At 47.6% G+C, this 21,522-nt stretch overlaps 1 protein-coding gene across 1 annotated transcript; it reads left to right on the top strand.

Moving 5' to 3' along the window:
• Nucleotides 1-3,069: 3,069 nt before the first annotated feature.
• On the top strand, nt 3,070-18,774 carry cbarpa (CACN subunit beta associated regulatory protein a). Its single transcript, XM_076991293.1, has 10 exons — nt 3,070-3,194; nt 7,499-7,576; nt 11,714-11,859; nt 12,496-12,557; nt 12,668-12,836; nt 13,407-13,578; nt 14,126-14,278; nt 14,884-15,127; nt 16,184-16,403; nt 16,858-18,774. The coding sequence occupies exons 2-10, from the start codon at nt 7,529-7,531 to the stop codon at nt 18,500-18,502; spliced, it is 2,859 nt and encodes a 952-aa protein (XP_076847408.1). The 5' UTR covers nt 3,070-3,194; nt 7,499-7,528; the 3' UTR covers nt 18,503-18,774.
• The last annotated feature ends 2,748 nt before the right edge of the window (nt 18,775-21,522 follow it).

Below are 21,522 nucleotides of genomic sequence, written 5' to 3' on the forward strand. Positions count from 1 at the left end.
TGGGTGGAGGTGGGTGGGTGGGGCAACATGACACTGCAACTTTTGGGTGTTCGCTGGCAGGTTATTCCCTTTCATCAAACCATCTGTTCTTTGTGTGACGTCTGAATCAGATAGAAAATTCTAAAGAAGTAAAATTTAAAAAATCTTCAAAGCCTTCAATGCCCCCACCTACATGGAGGCACTAATCTCACACTGCACTGTGTGCCACACTTTATACATCCTAACATCCCTCCCTGTCCCCCAGAAACAGGGAAGATGCATGTAAGGCTTTGTACTACCACCAAGTACTGGGATAATAGTCAACTTTGTGTGCAGTGAAGTTCAGTGCTGTCTTTAAAAACACAATACACACACACACACACACACACACAAGGAGACATTCCAGGCAGGATGATCAAAGATTACAGGGTACTTCTGTACTTTATCTGCTAAATGTTAATGTAATATGTAAATGATATGTAAATGAAGCAATGATAATTAAATGAAAATATACATGTAACTGAGACAGAGAGACTCATGTTAACAGACTGATGTACTCATATAATCTCTATCGTCTTATATAAGACAAGAACCAAATTAAAATCTGGTCGTGCCTTTAAGCTTAATCATCTTCACTGGTACAGGAAGCAGAGAGGAATGTGGCTAATTCAGGAGGAGACAGGAAAACTTCCTGGAATAAGTTTTGCGACTTTGTGATCAGCTGCAGTGACTGATGAGTTGATGTGGGTGTGGTGTGGAGAAGTTTGGTGTGGAGAAGTTTGGTGTGGAGAAGTTTGGGGTGGAGACGTGTGGTGTGGAGACGTGTGGTGTGGAGACATGTGGTGTGGAGAAGTTTGGTGTGGAGAAGTTTGGTGTGGAGACGTGTGGTGTGGAGACGTGTGGTGTGGAGAAGTGTGATGTGGACACGTGTGGTGTGGAGAAGTTTGGGGTGGAGAAGTTTGGGGTGGAGACGTGTGGTGTGGAGAAGTTTGGGGTGGAGACGTGTGGTGTGGAGAAGTTTGGTGTGGATAAGTTTGGGGTGGAGACGTGTGGTGTGGAGAAGTTTGGTGTGGAGAAGTTTGGGGTGGAGAAGTTTGGTGTGGAGATGTGTGGTGTGGAGAAGTTTGGGGTGGAGACGTGTGGTGTGGAGAAGTTTGGGGTGGAGAAGTTTGGGGTGGTGACGTGTGGTGTGGAGACGTGTGGTGTGGAGAAGTTTGGTGTGGAGACGTGTGGTGTGGAGAAGTTTGGTGTGGAGAAGCGTGGTGTGGAGATGTGTGGTGTGGAGAAGTTTGGTGTGGAGACGTGTGGTGTGGAGAAGTTTGGTGTGGAGACGTTTGGTGTGGAGACGTGTGGTGTGGAGTGGAGCCCCCCCCCCCCCCCCCCCCCGAAACAAGGTGTGGAGTGGAACCTGAGCTCACAAGATCTACTTAGCGTGAAAGCCTTGAGCAGACATAGATCTTTGATAGAATTATTATAATTAATCTTATAGCCTCAAAAATGTGTTTTTTCTCTTAATGTGGTGCAGAGAAATACTGAAGGCTCAATGGCTTATAAACAGACAAGAGGGAAATAAAAGATAAATATTTATATACTTAATTTTACTTCATTCAGTTCCATCTTTCAACAATAGTTAATTTTACATTAGCATTGCATTAAACTGTGTCTATCGAAGTGCAGTTAGTATCTGCATCTCGACGCCTCGACCTGTAGTATTTTCAACAGTACTGGGCTGTCTAAAAATAAAAACTGGGTCGTTGTTGTTACTAGAGTGCAAAAACAGTATCTTAAAAGGAATACAACACTGACCCCATCAGGGAATCACGAGTTACTGCAGGTTCCTCTTGAGGTTTGATGGTGGTGTAGCCTACATCGTCAACAAAAGGCGGCGTTGTTTGGACACCAACCGCCGGCTCGGACGGTGTAAACAAGCGTATAAAGGGAATAGCAGGAATGTTTCTCACTTGATTCAGATATACTGCGGTGCTATCGATTTGATAAACACAACATCCAGTTACGCTGAATTGGACATTTCTTGTTTTTTTATTTATTTTGTTTTCTTTAACAACAAACGTAGCAATATATTCGGCATAATTATCTTTTGACTTGATACAGTGTTGTAATTTGAACTACAACATTCGCTAACGTTACAATATAAATAAAATAAAAGCTTAGTGGTTAAAAAATAAATAAATAAATAATGTATATAAATTATGTATATATTATTTATATATAAATTATATATATAGTATACAGAAATTATATATATAAAATCTACCAGGCGATGGCGCAAAGTAACCGGTGTTTTAGAGGCAACTCCTCTTACGTAATAAATGCCCATTTTATATCGCATGACTGAAGAGACAGGAAGGAATGAAAATGTTTCATTTCATTTTTATTCATTTATTTTGTAATATATTTCCAGATTATTTTCGTCGAAGCATGGTGCTTTGCTCTCTATTTGAACCTTCAGTGGCCTCAAATGCTTCTTAAAGATGTGAATCCTTCTTAGAGACGTTTAACATTATGAATTTTCTAGCGCAAGACTCTTTTACGTATAAAATGACGCACATCATTTGAAAATGTCCTTGGGAAATTCATTGACTGAAATTCATTGACTATAGCTGTGTTTCACTGTAAAAAAAACAGCATAGGTCTTTTATTAAGCTACTGGCGTCAGCAATTAATAAAAAATTAACCACTTTAATACATCTATTTAGTCTATATTGTTGACTTGAATGCATAGATTTAAGATATTTATACGTCTAAATATGGAAGGAAAACATTTTTTATCGAAAATCATGTGATCGTTGAAAAAAATAATATATATAGCTGTATAGATCACGTAGACCTGTATCTAATTAGAAGGAGGGTTGCATTGGAAATCCTGCAGTTTGTCGATATATATTTAGATCACGCAAAAACAAACGGTCTTATATTCAGTCCGTTCAGTCATCATTGGACAGGTCTGGCTACGTAGCTCCCTCTGACGCACATGGCGAGTCGTGCTGCTCCGTCTCTGCGCGAGGAATCCCACCGCTCGCGCCACCTTCCACATCACGTGGTGTTTTCCACACCGGCCAGTAGGTGTGTCCTACGGCACCGAGTTTCATTCATAACTACCGTTTGGCTCTCGGATAAGAATTAAACCGTGGAGGAGCGTGCAATCGGCGCGAGCGCTTACTTACTCATACATGGACCGCAGGAATCACGAATAGGTGAGTGGATCGTTCACGTGCTTACCTTTGCGATTATAGTTGGAAATCCATTTAATCCGTCATCTGTTGCCTGTATTTAAAGGTTTGGTATAACGAGGTATTTTTTTGCACGTTTGTTTATAGCAGCGCCGAATGCAAAACGGCAAGTAGCAAAATACGTGGTAGACACGAGTGACGCGTGAGATGAAGTCCAAAACGCAACGTTCACGTATTCAGTGATGCTGCGATGTGGCTCGCATGAGGTGTCGTTTCTAAGTCGGTTCTGATGTATGAACCCGCAGACGCGCTGTGTAGCCGGTAATAACGTTAACCAACCGGAAAACGCTGAGCTCATTATGGTCGTGAATGTGGCGGTGGGACCTCACTTTGTCTCCGGATACGCGGTAATCTCGGGCTCTTCGCCTCTCGCTCGACGATAATATCTGTCTTTTCTTACATCCATTGCATGCATTTCCTTCTTGACGGCTATGGCGGGCCAGCGATGCGCATACAGGTCTCTCCGCGTGCAAACTCGTCTCTCATCCTGACTGTATGCAGCGCAATGGGCTCCTTGCACGCGCTAATGACGCCACGGATCCTGCCCGGTGGGGTTTTTTGCACGAGCGCTCCCACAACGACACGGCGTCGCCAGATGTTGTTCCAGCTGACCGCACGGGCATGCTCTGAATTACGAGACGCTGGAGAGAAGATGAGAGGCAAACAATAGATTTTGTTTGCGTAAAACAAAAAGAAAAAATCATTTTCACAAAGTCTTACAATTTAACAAAAGCCACAATATGTAAAATTGTGTATATGCAGTCACTGCCAAGCACATAATCCCTATGAACTAATTGACCGTACGTGGGCGGGGTAACAAAACTTTGTAACCTCACTGTTTTAATCATTAGCCTGTTGTCGTTTGTCAAAATGCAAAGTCTTTGATATATGCCGAAACTAAACATTATACTCTTATGTCGGTGGAGATGGAGCGATGCCTAGATCATTCTCCCGCAGCCACTCCAGTTTCATAAACACACCCCTCACTAGTCTTAACCACGGCGTCTCCTCCCACCTGCGCGAGAGCCAAGGGCCCATTTCAACACAGGATGATGCACGGGATAAAACACTTCTACTTTTACAGTTTTTACCTCAGAACTAGGGAACTAGCCCCTCCCCCTAAATAAATAAATAAACGCAGAAGGCTCGTTGGTTGGTTGGCCTTTGGGCACGTGTGTGAGGAACGGCTATAGTGAAGGTGTTTTACACAGCTGCTGATTTTGTGTGGCTCACACGAGCCCCACACGCACGGCCTGGTCGCGTGCACTGGCGCCGCCATGGTGGACGTACCTGCTAATGGGCTGGACTGTACACGAGACACACCTCTGACGTGTATGTCGTCGGCGCGGTGATTTTATGGCCGTTAGACGTTACCGAAGTTAGACAGTCAAAGGCGTGTTTGGTTTGAGAGTGCTGCTCTCGGTGCTGTCTGGAAGAGGGGGGAAAGTTTTTACCCATCAGTGGCTTGTGAGGACCAATGACAAATACACACACACACACACACACACACACACACACACACACACACACACACACACACACACACACACACACACACACACACACACACACACACACACTGCTGAAAACATTCCATTGCTTTAACACAATCACCCAAATGGATCTTTACAGCAGAAGAGTGAAAGTATGTTTTGGGAGTGAAAGTATGAAGTATAGTGAAGTATAGGAGTGAAAGTGCCACCTATAGCCCGGCTGTATTACATAACCCACACCACTCCAGCTCACTCAGTGTCTGCCAGCATGAATGGGTGATGTATTGGGGAAGTGATGAACTGTCTTTTTTTAGGTGGACTTCTCTGACACGGAGATAAACCTCAGGCAGCTTCTGGACTGGTCCGTTCTCTTTGAGATGACCAATCGGAGCTCAGATTCTCAGTGCTCTCGGATCGCCTGGTATTGATGTCTCAAATAGGGATTGATCTTATCTAAAGAGGAAATTTGAAGGGGTTTCACTGCACTTAAGATTGATCAGTGCACAGGAGGGAAATATTACCATGGTCTCATTGGTGATATCTGACATTTTTTAAGTTTTAACAAACTCAAAGGCCACGAACAGTGAAGCACTAAAGGTTCAAAAGAAAAGCTTCAAAGTTCTTAAATGACGTTGTTTTGAGGTTATATCTGTGGCCTTTCTCTTTTGAGGTTATATCTGTGGCCTTTCTCTTTTGAGGTTATATCTGTGGCCTTTCTCTTTTGAGGTTATATCTGTGGCCTTTCTCTTTTGAGGTTATAAATGTGGCCTTTCTTTTTGAGGTTATAAATGTGGCCTTTCTCTTTGAGGTTATAAATGTGGCCTTTCTCTTTGAGTGTTTAACTGTGGCCTTTCTCTTTGAGTGTTTAACTGTGGCCTTTCTCTTTGAGTGTTTAACTGTGGCCTTTCTCTTTGAGTGTTTAACTGTGACCTTTCTCTTTGAGTGTTTAACTGTGGCCTTTCTCTTTGAGTGTTTAACTGTGGCCTTTCTCTTTGAGTGTTTAACTGTGGCCTTTCTCTTTGAGTGTTTAACTGTGGCCTTTCTCTTTGAGTGTTTAACTGTGGCCTTTCTCTTTGAGTGTTTCCTCGGAAACGGTCTTTACAGTGATGGCTGAAACCAGTCAAGCAGGAACAGTGTTATCATTAGAGATTTCAGAGCACGGAAGCCAGTTCAGTGGCTTAACAGAGAGAGAGAGAGAGGGAGAGAGGGAGGGAGGGGGGAGAGAGGCATCCAAAAATATATAGAGAGTGAGAGAGATAAATAGGGACAGTGGGAGGCAAGTGGAGTGAGAGATAAGAGGAAAAGAGAACTGAAAGGAGGCAGATAGCAATCGAGCGAGGGAGTGAGAGAGAGGAAGAGAGGTAGAATGAAGGGATGAGAGAGGAGGAGAGGTAGAATGAAGGGATAAGAGAGGAGGAGAGGTAGAATGAGGAGATGAGAGAGAGAGAGAGAGAGAGAGAGGAGGAGAGGTAGAATGAAGGGATGAGAGAGGAGGAGAGGTAGAATGAGGGGATGAAATAGAGGAGGATGGGTAGAATGAGGGGATGAAAGAGAGGAGGAGAGGTAGAATGAGGGGTTGATAGAGAGGAGGAGAGGTAGAATGAGGGGATGAGAGAGAGGAGGAGAGGTAGAATGAGAGGAGGAGAGGTAGAATGAGGGGATGAGAGTGTGTTTGCGTGTTTCTTTTCAGATGAGTGATTGAGTGATGAGTTTCAGGACAGGTGCGTGTGAAGCACTCTCATTGCTCTCATTGCTCTGAGCTTTGTCATCTTCCCAAGTAAAAACAGCAACTCTAAATGAGCCAGATTCTCGCTAGCCGAGCACAGATTAGCTCGGCACAGATCAGCTCTGCGGGGACGAACCCTGCGGTGATGATTTCACCATGTGCGTGTTTGTAAGCTGCCATGATTAATCTGTGCAGTGCGATATAAGCGTATAAGTGTGGAGGCTTCAGTTAGCAGGAGCAGTGATGTTTACGTATGGATGTGTGTGTGTGTGTGTGTGTGTGCCATCACAAACACAGTCCCTCATAACAGGGTTACAGTCCAGTGCATCTCACCAGACTGCGCTCTGTGAACACTGAAAACACACACACACACACACACACACACACACACACAGGACTAACAAACAATACACTGTAGTTAAGACTTCTTTCATATGCATATAGCACTGCAGGTTGTGTTGCAGATAAGGTCCTTATGCTAAAATCATTTATAATAAGACAGTAATCATTAGATTTTTATACTGTTTTAATAAGAAGCTACTCTAACTGCCTTTATGAGGATTTTCATTTTAAAGTGTCTGCATCTACAGTACACTACAGTTCTTATACTCCTTTAGGGTACAACACATTTTTATTGTCATGGGGACCAGCAAAATCCAGCATTTTCATGATTATATTATTGTTGCGAGAGCATTTGATCCCAATAAAAATGAAACCATATTGCGCACATACACCCACGCATATATACACACACACGTACGCGTACACACACACACACACACACAGCGAGATCTCTGATAGGAAGGCGAGGAGTGTGAATAACCCTCAAGGTCCACTTGGGTCTCCTTGAGGAATGTTTTGTCTTACCTCCGTCTGTATGTCCTACGTCAGTCATCCTCACATTCCCAAACTGAGTCAGTCCCCTCCGCTATCTCACCCCCCCGGCTACTGGCACGGTCCTGGACACAGGTCTGCTGAGTTACCGGGGGGGGGTAACTGAAGAGTAGCTGTCTGTCTGACTGCCCGTCCTATCTGTCTCTCCCTTCCAGGAAGTGGAGGAAACACCCCTGGGCGGGACCATGAGTGATGAGTCACCGCTGTTGACCAGCCTGATGGAGAACACCACTGTGAGTATCTCGGGTCTGCCCGCTCTGAAAGGCCCGTGGACTAGGGGGACAGAGACGCTTGGACGTCCACCTTTTGTGCAGGGTTCTGTTACAGCCCTGGCAATGACACACCTGCCTCTAATCTCCACACACCCCTGAAGACCTCGATTAGCTGCGTTCCGTGTGCTAGGTCAGCACCGGAGCAGAGCTCCACAGGGCTCCAGAGCTCTAGCAATCAGGCTGCACTGGTGCGACCAGCCAAAAGAGTCCATGTGTTGCGTTGGTCTGTAAGCCAGTCCCGACAGCCAAGAACCTTCCTGTAGCCAGACCGCTCCCAGCACGTCTGCCCACCGCGCCTTAGCGTGGAACCGGGCTTATGTAAGTGTGAGAAAATGACTCGCTGCCTCAAAGGAAAGTCCGCGCTAAGCGTTTTTGTGCCCCCCCCCCCCCCATAACCCCTCTTGCCAGCCGGCTCTCTGGCTCTCGGAGTCTTCTTGAAGCAGTGTGGAGGTGCTGCATAGCTCCTAGGCCATGAGACACGGACTGCTGGAAAATGGCCTGGAAGAATTCCTTCACCTTCCATCTGCCACAGTTCCTGCTTTTGTTCCTCCGTAGCGCACGGCGAAAGGGTCGTCGATGCAATGTTTGCATCACTTCCACGATGCCAAACAGGACATTGGTTTAAATTTTGAATATCACGATGGGGTGATGGGACATTTGTATGTTGCGGTAGAGCTTAAGTAATAATAAACAAAGTTCTCGGATATGTTTTCTGAACCTCGTTACTGCAGGTTATCCCTAATTCCCGATGTCCGCAAGCAAGTGCACATTTGTATTTTAGCCGCTCTGTCAAACGCCCAACCAGGCAATCAAGGGGTTTAGGACACTGTAGACCTGGTATAAGTGAGTTAGGAGCTGGAGAAGCACCACACCAGACCAGCTGGTGGTCACAGAGGACATTTAGATCATATAGTTCTTGGCTAGAGCTCCATCTTGCTAAGTATTCTTGGACGAAGAATTCCAGACACAGTCTTCCATTCTTGGTCCAAGCTAGGTCCATGAGTCAGCAACTCCTTAGCACTGCTCCAACATAACGTTCTAATATGCAGGCTTAATTCACAACGTTAAATTGTGAGAACTATAGATCTCATCAGCAAAACATCATGGTAAGATGTTTTTGGATATCTGGTGCTACCCTGGCTCCTGGGGACTTCCGCGATCTTATGCTAGGCAGACTGATGTATTCCACTCCTACCATGTGAGGTTTGGTGGGACTGATCATGTTGTTTCTTCTGATGGTGGGACTGATCATGTTGACAGCCCGTGTTGGCAGGGCAGACTACATCACAGTCTTCCCGATCAGAACCAGTCCAGAAAGAAATGGCGACTTCTGTGTTGCAATAGGGAGAAACAGACGTATGCTTGTACACACCTGCACAGCTGTTGGGTACTGGGTATATTTAGAGCATACGGCTTGCCTGGGTGTTTGGTAGATGTACTGTGTGTGTGTGTGTGTGTGTGTGTGTACACCGCAGTGATAGGGGATGGGTCCGGAGGGGACAAACCGTTGCATGGAGACTATCCCATGTGTTTAAGGCTGCAGGTGAACGGAGGTTTTTCACCTCGGAGCAGAAAACACGAAAGCTTCATCCAGGCTCCTCACAGCAGTTCACATTGACATCATATTTTGTGTAGGTGTTGCAGGAAGGGCCTTGAATGCTTCCATAGCAGGAAATGAAAAAATAACCGCTGTATGCATGAGTCATTGCCACTCACTGGCAGAGTAACAAACACACATCACCTCGCTTCTCCCTTTTAAGTATCTCTCACCCGGTCTCTCTCTCTCTCTCTCTCTCTCTCTCTCTCTCTCTCTCTCACACACACGTTCAGAGTAAAGTAGTCCGTCCACTGATTACATGCAGGATAATTAACAGAAGTATGTAAAAGGGCTGGACTGAAACACATCATGGTGTCCTGATGGGATATTAGATGGGAAATCATGTGGAAATCTGACTGCAGCATCGGCTCCTTTCTCCCTGGTTTGAGCAGCACCACCCAAAGCAGCCTTGGGTGGTGTCGTCACCTTGGGTGGTGTCGTCACCCTGTGGTCCCCGCCACACTAGATTGAGGTTTATCGCTTGGGAATCAACAACAACACAAAAAAAACAAAAACATTTAATCTGAATTAGGGTCATAAACACGAGTGCACATGCATATCCCTGAGATGATGAGATCACGGTGACTCTGATGTTTCTGGCTGGGTTCTTCGGCATCTCTGGCATCTTCCAGATGAAAGCCCCGCAGTCCACGGCTAATTTTAGCAGCCTGCTCCCTCGTTTCGCATTTAAATGAGCTCCGAAATTGAATTTTAAGATCTCATTGCCATTTTGATTATGGTCCACAGGCTCACACATCTGAGCCAGAACTTATTAATTGACCATCTCATGCAACGTTAATTGTATGTTTTAGTGCTGTCGAGATGTTCGACTTTAAACCCTCGAACTATGCGTTCATTAATTAACACAGTAAAGACTGATTATTTGATAGTATTTATTCTCCCTGTGATGTTTATTCGGAAGTAAAAGATAAGCCCGTTTGGTTTATAGTTTCTGTACTTTTATCGGTAGCTTTTATTGTGTTGTAGAGGGAGTGGGTAGAAAAATGAAAGTGCGTCAAGGTCAGACGCAGTGGTACGGACCGTGAGGGTGACTGTGCTTTTTTCGGACTGTGCTTATTAAAGCATTAATCATTTGTATGCTACCAGCCACTGATGCGTTTGGCACCATTACGCTGTAAACGTGCGTTATTAACAGACACTTGATGTATTTTCAGCTCGGCCACTGCTAAATCGAACTAGGCAACATGGCCAGGCCTACAGCAGTTCACTTTGATGAAATTTTGATGTCGCTCCAGACCGGCACTTGAATATTATGGGCTGTTTGACTGAGAGGACGCTGTCTACAGCATTTCAGTTAAATTGAAAATGAAGGACCGTTTAAAATGGACTGTTAAAATGTTAACATTTAAAATGAAAGGACCGTTTGAGGCGTTACGGTGGAGCGTTTCCCTTGGACGTCTTTTGGGAGACACTTTCAGTCCTCGGAAACCTGGGAACGCTTTGGCGTAGAAGACAACAGCTGTGGCGCTTCTGTGGTCCTCTCTCCTCTTATCTTCAGGGTGCTTCTGAAAGTGACACTGACTCAAGCAAAGGTGTAACAAAGTTTACATTATATTGTGCAATTATGTAGGCCCTACAAATAATTATTTTTGGTTAAAATAGTATTGTAAACACATAGGAAAAATAAGTGAATGCATAATGACTTCTGGGATGGCGGAGGAGAGGGAGTGAGAGGTAAACCCACTCCTGTGGGCTTATATAGTGAGGACAAACAAGGAACAGGTGATGGAGGGTAATGATCAGGTGACCGGGAGGGGGCGTGTCCCAGTGGGCGTGTCCTTCCCCCTGGGTGCCAACTGCACAAGAGCAGTTCTAGGGCTTATTGTATAGACTTCCATTAATCCACTCGAATGATTCGCTGTAAACAGCTGACTGGGATCGTTCTGAATCCTGACGGTTGATCTTGCCACTGTAACAACTTGTACAACTGGTTCCTGGATGGCTGGCTCTCCGCCAAAAGCCTTTCACGAGCGATTGATGAGGTCCTCACAACCGCTGGTCCAGTCTGTGCGGCTCAACTGGCGTGGCTGTGGGTCTGGGGTTCAGGGGGGTGGAGCTATCTACTCAACTTCCTCCACATCACTTCCTGCAAGAACCAACATCTGAGCTGTTACAGGCTGGGACACACGTGAGCTGATAGGGCTTTAGACCACAACAGACACACACACACACACACACACACACACACACACACACACACTCTCTGTGTACCTTGAGTGCTTCCCCACACAGACCAGTACGCGCTGTCACAGGATAAGTGTTGGGTAAACACGCTGATAGACTGTGACTACAAAATGTTCTATTCTTACGGACATGACTGTGTGTGTGTGTGTGTGTGTGTGTGTGGGCGGTGATGGGACGTTCGTCATCATTGTGTTTGTGTCCTTTTCATCATCTGACATCATTCTGATGCAGCAGCATGAATAACTTTGCATTTTGTGTGTGTGTGTGTATGTGTGTGTGTGTGTGTGTGTGTGTAGGATGTGCCGCTGGTGTTGGGCAGACAGGATAACTACGTCCTGCTGTTGGTGATGCTGTGTGCGTTTGCTGGAGGAACGCTTCTCCTTCTTGGCCTCCTGCTCGTCTTCTGCCACCGCTGCTGTCAGCCAGGACGTCGCTATTCCAGGTGAACCCGCCTCACTCTCACTCCCCACCCCTCCCCCCACTCCAAAAGGGGACAGTTGTGCATGTTATTTATGTTTTCAGACATTGAGGGGAGACATTTTAGGTAATCAAAGCTGCAAACACTGACACCCCCCCCCCCCCTTCCAGGACGGAAAGAAGTTAAAGTGCTTACGAGCTCCACAAATAGCTTTCGTACCTTCCAGAACTCACGTAACAAATTCACGTAGGTGTCGCCAAGTACGTGTGTAATCATGCTGCCCCTCCATTTTAAACTCGTTCGATGTTCGGATGAGAGTTGTATCTCCCACACAGGGAGAATAAAGAGAACTTTTAGCAGAAGTGAATCGACGGTTTTAGATTTTAGTCCCGATAAAAGAAGTAGTTTTTTCAGCTGACCCACCTGTTATGGAGCTAGTGTAGCCATATTGGTACGGATGTACCCAGTACCATGCTGCTTTTTATGACCCAGACACGCTCTCTGAGCCAGAGAGGGAAACTAGGGGATATTTTAAGCAGAGAGATTTGAGGTGGAATAAAAAATAATAGATGTTACGCTACATTTTTATTTCTATATTTTGTGTGCAAACTCTTCAACTGCAGTGAATGTTCATGTTCGATCACGTGTGTCGTTTTGCAGGGCCAGCGACGATCTGGAGAAAACCAACACGACGTACGTGGAAGACAGCAATCCTGGCACAGGTAACTGCTCAGGGCTGCCGAGGTGCTTTCACCATTTCTTCCACATGTCCCGACTCGGCGTGCACGTGGAGTCCCAGGTCACGTGTGCCCCTCCTTCCTGTTTTTGACAGACGTGTCCGTCAGGATGGACAGCTGCGGCGACGTACTGCTCGCCCCCCCACAACAGGCCGACGGCGACACGGAGCGCTTTCAGACGTCGGCGTACACGGGCCGGCGCGTCTCCTTCAACGAGACGGCCATCTATGAGCAGAGCAAGAAGAGCCAGGAGAAAGGGCGAAGGTCAGGGGGCGTGGGGGCGGGGCATGTGTGGAGGACAGGGTTTGCCCACGGCTCACGTGGTGTGTTGGCAAAGGTCAAGGTCCCCAGAAAGGGAGATGGAGCATCGTTTGGTCCTTCTAACAAAAGAAAACAAACCAAAGCTTGCAGTAAATAACAAACTAAATAGAAACCCATCGTTTTGGTGGGAACAAGAAACCGGCAGGGTTTCTCAGCAACAAAGCTCTCGTGACCACGTGTGACTAAGACGTGACTCACTACACGTCATGTTTACTCTGAATGGGCAGTCTCTGCTCATCTGTTCGTGTTATGAGGGCAGTCGTGCCAGCTTGCATATTGAGATTTTTAATATCGAGATAATTCGCCACGTTTTTGGAGCTTAAGCCCTTCAAGTTAAGATCCGACTCTCGTTTTCAGTAGTGAGACAAAGGTCACCAAAATGCACTCGAAACAGAAAAGCCTCCCGTGAAAGAGGGTTGGGCCCAAGTTGTGTGTTAATCGTGACAGATGTTCAACGTGGGGAGGGTGGGTCACGTGGGTCACGTGCTGCCTTTCTTGCCGACTCAATCCCAGGTACACGCTGACCGAGGGAGACTTCCACCACCTGAAGAAGGCCCGTCTGACCCAGCTGCACATCTCTCCTCCAGCCATGAACATCCTGACCATCGTGGAGTGCGACTCCCCGGAGAACAGGGTCACTCTGCGTGAGCAGATGCAGCACGAACCGCCCCTCTCCATATTTCAGGTAAGGGACACAGACCTACAGCACACACACACTCACAGTTAACGGTCTCAGCATAACGCGCTCCACTCTGAAGCCCAGTCAACCCAGTTAATATGCCTTCATGCCAGATGGCCTCTGTCAGCAGACTCCTGGAGGATGATGTGTGCTCAAACACAGCTGATGGCAGAGAGTTTTTGTAAAACATTTAAAATTGAATGAAGTTACAGATGTTATTGTACAGATGTTTTTCTTGTATGCCTCATGAGTCCCACTGGATTTTGATAAGCCATCGTGAAGTTATCTGAACATCACGAAAGTTGCGCTCACATTTCCATGGTCTGTTGGACGCCCTTGTCCAGAACTTTTCACACAGATCAGTTCTGCAGTGTATGTGCTTCCTGGGACTCGACCTCTTGACCTTAACGTTGCACCCTGCTGTCCCACCTCCTGAGCGATATCAGACAGCCGTAGTGTCCCCTGAGGTGCATAAGCATGCATCCCTGTGTGTGTGTGTGTGTGTGTGTGTGTGTGTGTGTGTGTGTGTGTGTGTGTGTGTGTGTGTGTGTAGCCTGCCGAGAGCGCCCTGCCCGAGTCCCCGGTGTCATGGAGCAGTCAGAGCCCAAACTGTGGTCTCCCAGGAGACACGCTGAACTCCGTACTGGACACTGGCTTCACTCTCTGTGCTGCTGAACACGGCACTGAACCCCCACGATCTAGGACAGTGAGTAACAAGCACACACACACACACAAGCACACAGATGCGCGCACACACGCACAGAAACTCACACACATCGTGTTGTTCAGACCAGCTTAGAAAAGTGCTTTACTGATAATACTATTTTATTAAAGAGTCTAAAGATAACATTCAACTAGAACCTACACAATAATATGTATAATTAGAATATCTGTAGTAGTAACACATTGTGGCCCATGATGATGATGATGACAGATTTGTACAGATGAGTACAGCTCATCATGAATCTTAAGCTCTCCAGGGCTTAAATATAGAAGAGTGTTCTGAGAAACTACACTACCCACAAGGCTTTGCCTCAGACCTCCCACCATTTGCCCCTTTTCATCTCGTCAGCACAATAAAATCGCTACATACATTTTCTGCTACACAACATTTCCTTGTTGGCACACCTTTCCAAGCCTGATCTAACTAACAACATGAAAGACGTAGACGTTTTCTAGATGATGACTCCTGAACTGTAACCTTTTATATGAGCTGGGCATTGTGGGAATTTCTTATCATTTTCAGTCACTTGCTGACATTTTTCACTTCTCTCTCCTTCCCATCCCTCCATCTCTCTCTCTTTTTCTCAGATGGAGGTGATGGAAGGTCCCACTTCAATGATGGAGAGTGACACGTGCTCCTCCCTGACAGTAGGAGCAGGTGTAGCAGCCGGGGGCGGGGCTGAGGGAGGCTCCGCCTCAGGGCAGGGCACCGTGATGCACTTCCTGTCCCGGCTGAGACGGCACGCCAGTCTAGAGGGAGCCAGTCCTTACTTCACCATCAAGAAGTGGAAGTTTGACAGCAGTCACAGAGCTGCAAGTCTGGACTTGAGAGGTGAGGAGGACGTTGCGGTCTCCGAGAACGCAGTTGTTTTTGATTCCAGCTGATTGAGGTCAGAACATTCTTCAGACAAGAGAGATAACGCTGCGATACGTTTGATGGGAGCATGGCCATCCATCCACCACTGTAGTCATATTTAGTCATACCCACTGGTGCCAGTATTTATCTGGTGAGTCTCATGTTCTCTGTCAGCGTTTCTCACATCTCAGTTAGTGTTTCCCCTGTACTAGTGGATCTAAATTCAACACCCAACAAATCCTTTATATGAGGAAATGGCCTTTTTATAGCTGGGAAACGATTAGACCACCCAAGTCACTCCAGGTTCAGGCTACACGCCACTCTGGTGGTGACATTTGTTTATGCTAATTCTTGCTTTTCAGGTTTGTTGGTAAAAGGCTCCATTCAAGCCTTTGAGGAACCGTTAGTGTCATTCAGCACATAGTAATTATGCACGTTTTATGCCAGTCTGGGAAATTCCACGCTCAGTTCACCAGTATTTGCTCTGGAGCTGCACATGACTTCCACAGGGAAGCCGCCCTTAAACACTACATGGGGCTCAATGAACAGGCCTTTGGAGACCAATCAATACTGGATCAATACGTGCGTCGGGGGCGTAGCTCTGCCGATAATGCTGAGTGAAGGCTGGTGGTGGGCTGGGGCTGACTGACGGAGAAGGGTCTGCAGACAGATGGAGGAAGATGGAGAGATACTGCCTGTTAAACTAATGACGCTGTAATTAGATTATCCTTCACCTGACGCAAAAGGTCAGCGTGCCTGGCACGTTCATTTCCGCCTAACGAGCTCTAGATCCCATTATATCCTGTTATTACTGCAGCACGTGAGCGCCGGCAACCACACGTCACGCACACGTCCCGCACACGCTGACCTTTGGCGCTCGCTGGCTCCCTCTGCAGGCTGTATTGCTTCTTTCTTTTTCGTTCCCTTCGTGTTCCTCCTCTTCCGGCAGGCGTTTTTAAAGTAGGCAAAGGGCCTACGCCGTTAAACTGATCTGCGTCCCTGTGCTCATTCTCACGTGACTGTTCGCCACAGGTTCTCCTCGACGACGTGCGTTTCAGAGGCAGAGAGCGGCGAGCGAGACTCTGGATCAGGGAGATGACTCCCAGCTACCTGGAGGAAATGGTGGCAGCGACTTCCTGCTGTGTGACCTCCGCCCCCAGCCACAGGCCGACGCCCCCAGACGACTCTCGGCAGGCTCTCTGGAACCGTCCACGGCAGGCTGTCCGCCCCCAACCCCTCCCCCTATCGGCAGGTAAACACAACTTCCTCTTTTAACTGTTCCATCTGGTACTGCATGCCTTCAGAAATTTGTCACCATGCCGACAGTCATGGTAAAAACCATTTCGTTTTATTTCCGTGTAGTCAACGTCACATGACAACAGCAGCGGCGTCTGTCCATGTCACGTTATCCCCACGTATTGAAAATGAGTCTGACTCAATAACCTAATTGATCCATTTCCTGCTATGTTTATTTTGGGTGCGATCTTGTTCAAGTGAAAAACTACGCACGACAATATTGCACCAAAAAGGTCGGAGCAGACTGGATTCCTGAGATCAGTCGATAGTCACGGCGTCTCTTTCCATAGCGTACGGTTTAAAAAGGCCCCTGATGGCGGGGCTGACTCACGCTCCGTCATGGCCGCCCCATCACACATGACTCGGCTCTCACTGTGGAAATCATTCACTTTAACTCTGGTCTCCTGCAGGCTGGAGGTTAGAGCCGTCATGGAGGTGAGGGGAGGGACCGAGGACAACAGGAACCAAACGGCGCACGGTTTCCCAGAATGCACTGTGCCTCGGGGAGAGGAAGAGGCGGAGGAGGATGGAAGCGGCGAGCCCACGGAGGGAGCGACTGGAGGAGAAGGCGTCGGCGCTCCGCGGGGTGCGGAGTTCGGCCCGGTGAGCAGGCAGGGGAGTCTGGAGCAGCCCAGCCTGTACCGGGACATCTGGAACCTCCGTGCCTCGCTGGAACTGTACGCCTCGTCCGACCTGAGCAGCAACGACCGGGACTCCACGCGCAGCGACGCCGACAGCGTGTGCTCGTTAGGGGGAGCGGGCGTCTCCAGGACCGGCGTGCCCAGTTACCACTCGCAGGACATCGACGACGAGGCGGACGGCGAGCTGCCGTACGACGACGCCACACGGGATGCGGGCGGGAAGCGGAACGGCGGGGACAGCGTGGACTCGGAGAAGGGCAGCGACGGCGAGGCGGGGAACCGGAAGCTTCTGCAGATGGACAGCGGGTACGCGTCCATCGAGGCCCCCTGCAGGGCTCCGGAGGAACTGCGGCTGTTCGGGAGCTCGTCGGGGAAGACGGCGTCCGAGAGGCGGCGCTTCTTCACGAGCACCGGCAGAAAGGAGACGCTCTGCGAGAGTTTCGAGACGTGCCCGTTCGAGGAAGAGCCGGAGGACGAGGCCGCGGAGACCAGGGTCGTGTCGGAGGAGCCCGGCGGGCCGGGCATGGTGTCCAGAGACGACGGGGACGCGGAGGCACAACCGAAGCCTCTGCCGCGCTTCCGACGTCGGGACTACAGCATCGACGAGAAGACGGAGGCGCTGTTCAACGAGTTCCTGCGCCACGATCCCCAGTTCGACCAGCAGGGGTCGCCCTCGCTCCGGCACCGGCACCGCTCGCGGATCCACCTGCGTAAGCAGTGGCAGCGAACCAAGCAGTACAGCGACCCAGGAGCGGCCCGCTACTCGCCCTCCCTGGAGAGGCAGCGTAGCTACGCACTGCGGAGGGGGGACAGCGCCAACTACCCGCTGGACACGCGCTACCACAGCACCCTGCCACGCATAGCTAGTGCTGCAGATGAGGAGGCCAGCGAGGGCGGGGCTAGCGAGGGTGGGGCCAGCGAGGGCGGGGCTAGTGATTCTCCCAGCATTCAGGATTCCTGTCCAGCGCCGGAGGACAACGCCAACAACAGCAGCAACAACAGCAGTCCTGCAATTAAGACCATGGAGGCTCAGCCCACCCTGCACTATTCCACCCCCTTACTGGAGGGCACCGTGAAGGACTCTGGGATACTGGAAGACCGCGGAGGCTCTGAGCATCTGGAGGAGCCTCGTAGATGGTCTCCGATGACGGTCATGGACACCGTTCCCCTAAATACAGGTAGTGGGGAACGGCACACGCTTGCAGACATGGTCACCGAACTTCCAGATATACGTCATCGGGTGGACGAAGACTCTATGGACAAAGGCTATGTGCAAACCATGGTGGACATCAGTCCTTCAGACAAACTGGCAAGCAGTCTAGATGAGCGACTGTACACCGGTCTGAGGACTCGGGGCAGCCAGGAGTGTGTGGTGGCTCTGACCTACGCCGCGCCAGACCTCAGCAAGGAATAACACCAGCTCTGATTGGCTGGGGAGATGAGGGGGACAACCCAGGGTATGGGAGAGATGGCTCACATGAGCATGTAAACTCCAGGTGCAAAGCCTGGGCCACTCCACCATAACCTCAGATTTCCCCAGATAAATAATGCATGTGCGTTATGCCACCAACCACTCTAGTCTCTTTTGCGGGGTGGATTGAGTGGGTTGCAATCTCAAACTAGGGAAACATGGGAAATGTAGTAAAAAAGAAAAAAAAAACACAAACAAAAAAAGCCTGCAGAAAATATTGATAGGTTATGTAATATATTTTCTTGAAGAGGTCGATGTTAATACACCTTGCGTATTGCACTGTGAAAGAAGGTGAGTTGATTTGGGGGAAATTCAGCAGGTATATGTGTATTAAGTAATAACTACAGCAGTCACACTGCACTTTTAAATAGTACATTTGGTGAGGAGGTCTGTCACACCTTAACCCCTCGCCCCCAAGATGTTAGGAGAGTTAGTTATCCAAAAGCAAGTTAGTAGCCCCTCATGGACTCCCATTACAATAGAAAAAAAGACAAACGCATGAGTGATCAAATCCTCAGTATACAATTTGGAGGTTTGATACTCTATTTTGAATACTTCTTACCCATCAGTCAGATTCCATTAGTAGTGCTGGAAAATAAGAAACCCTTTAAACCTCTTATCCACGACTGGGATTGAAGTCCATGGGATAATTCTCCGGTTCGATGTGTAACTCGGTGTTTCATAAATCACTGATTTTTTAAAAATACAAGTGGAGTACGTCCCTCTTGTGAAGAATGGCCTCATCTTGAGGTCAGGGGCGTGCGTTCAGGCCGAGGGGGGGACAGGAATACTGCACTATTGAGTCGGGGGAGTCAACTCGTTTGGTCCAGGTGATTAATTCTGTTACTTATTTCATTTTCCGAATCTCCTTATTTGTATGATGGGAAAGTCACGATCGATATTGGGAGGTAACCCGTACCTGAAATGTTTTGAGGGTCTGAACAATAACTCATTCACTTTCCAATTACATCTTTAAAAAAATGTTATCTTATTTATTGATTTTTTTTTTCAGCATTTCTGTAGGCTACTGGTTGATGTTATTTCATTTTTCAGGTGTGAAAAATGCATTGCTCTTTTTTGTTTTGTTTTTCTGCCATAAGAGCACTAACCGGCCCCAGTGATTGGCTGTGTGTACCACAGCTGAGCACATGGCCAAGTGGTTCAGTGGTCCTAAGGGATGGAGCACTGTGTGATATTGATTGGCTGAGTTATGTTAAATCATCAAAAGCCTCTTACATAAAATCAAACACCATCCATTTTAGGGTTCATATAAAGTTGGAAATATGCTACATTCTTTAGGAGGTCTGACCAAGGGACGGTGTAGTCACACTAAACCTTGATTTGACATTCAGCAACACTGCCAGCTCCATCATTTGCCCAGCTGTGCAGAACGAAGTTGGGACGGCCGCCATCACTATTACCGACTCATAACTGGATACTTGTTCCCAAAACAAAGAAGCAGATTTAGGATTGACTGGTTCATGTGGTCGAGCTTCCATTTTCAGACGTACAACCAAACACTTTCTGACCAGTCCGTCCTCTGGTGCTGCACGGTGGTGTGGCAGAGGTGTCTACATGATCACTACGAGGTCTGTGGCCATTGTGTGGCTCACAACAAATTCTTAGATGTGTCTACCAAGCACTAGTAGATCATAGATGTACAAACGTCAGTCAGAGAATGATAAATCCATAGATCTGTTTTCCTCACGCCTTTTTGTTCTCAAATTACACTGACTAGAGGCAGGGACTGTGGTTTTATTTAGAAAGTGGGCACAATATCAAACATTAAGTGGGCCTGAAATTATACCAATCGTGTAATAATTCACAAGGTGCATTTAACAAGTTTGGCTCAGAAGATTAACCCCTACACACTTCATCACTTTGAAAAACTAAGCTGTCGAAGCTTTGAAGATTATCATCATAAATAAGTGAAATGCCCCACCAATGAGATGGTTAAAGAAGCTAACGCTATGCCAATAGCACTTAGCAATGTGCCAGCGTGACGGATGTGAAACCTTTCTGTGCGTGGCTCCCCCTGGTGGACGATCGTGGGTGTGTTCGTGTTCGAGTGGGGAAGCGTCCATGTCTGAAAATCTGTACGTCCGGCAGGGATGTTACTTGTGCAGAGAAATGACCCCGGTTTTTCCGAGTGCACACAAGCTTTTCCCTCCTCTCGAGTTGCGGCTTCTAGTTTCCTATTTTCTCATTCCGAGTAGCAAACCCAGAGATTGAAATCTTTATTGGGGCCTAGCCTACTCACCCACAGGAGCAACCATGTCAAATTTTGAGGTTGGAGCCTTCAGAACACGGAGGCTGTTTTTGAGGTTCATGTTGGTTTTGTTAAGAACAATTTTCTGGTGTTCGACAATCGTTCAACCATTTAGCACAACTGTAACGGTCTACATTTTTGGATATTTGAAGCAAACTCCTCCCGTTTCTGTAATTCACACGAGTCTCTTCCCTTTCACCTCATGACCTCGCCGAACAAATATTTGAACGTCCTGTCTGTACCAACACCGAACCTGTGTGTAAAGCAGGCAGCAGTCGTGGATCTTTGTAGCCTCTGGCGAACCTCGTGGAGGTGGAGATTTCGATCCCTTGTGGCTCCGACGCCGTACAGAGTTCGGGTCAGCCCCGTCCTCCGCTACCAGAACTGGTTAAACCTCGTAGTTCATTTGTTCAGCACTTATTTTTCAGTCTGGTAGCTGGAGATGAAATGCCCCCCCCTTTTCTGTACCCAACACTGGCATGTCACTTTATAAGAACTGGTGGCTTCTTCAAGAACAAGAGGCCCCAAAAGATGTACATTTTTACTCAATTTTGTTTTTGCCAACCAAATAAATAATAATTAAAAGGTATGTGAGAGAACTCTTATTTACATTGTAAAATGACTGAGCAGTAAAACAGCTGATGATCTACAAATGTTCTGGACAATTCTACGGCCCGGTTTAAAAAAAAGCTGT

This window comes from Brachyhypopomus gauderio, unplaced genomic scaffold (assembly GCF_052324685.1).
Source record: "Brachyhypopomus gauderio isolate BG-103 unplaced genomic scaffold, BGAUD_0.2 sc82, whole genome shotgun sequence".
NCBI lineage: Eukaryota > Metazoa > Chordata > Actinopteri > Gymnotiformes > Hypopomidae > Brachyhypopomus > Brachyhypopomus gauderio.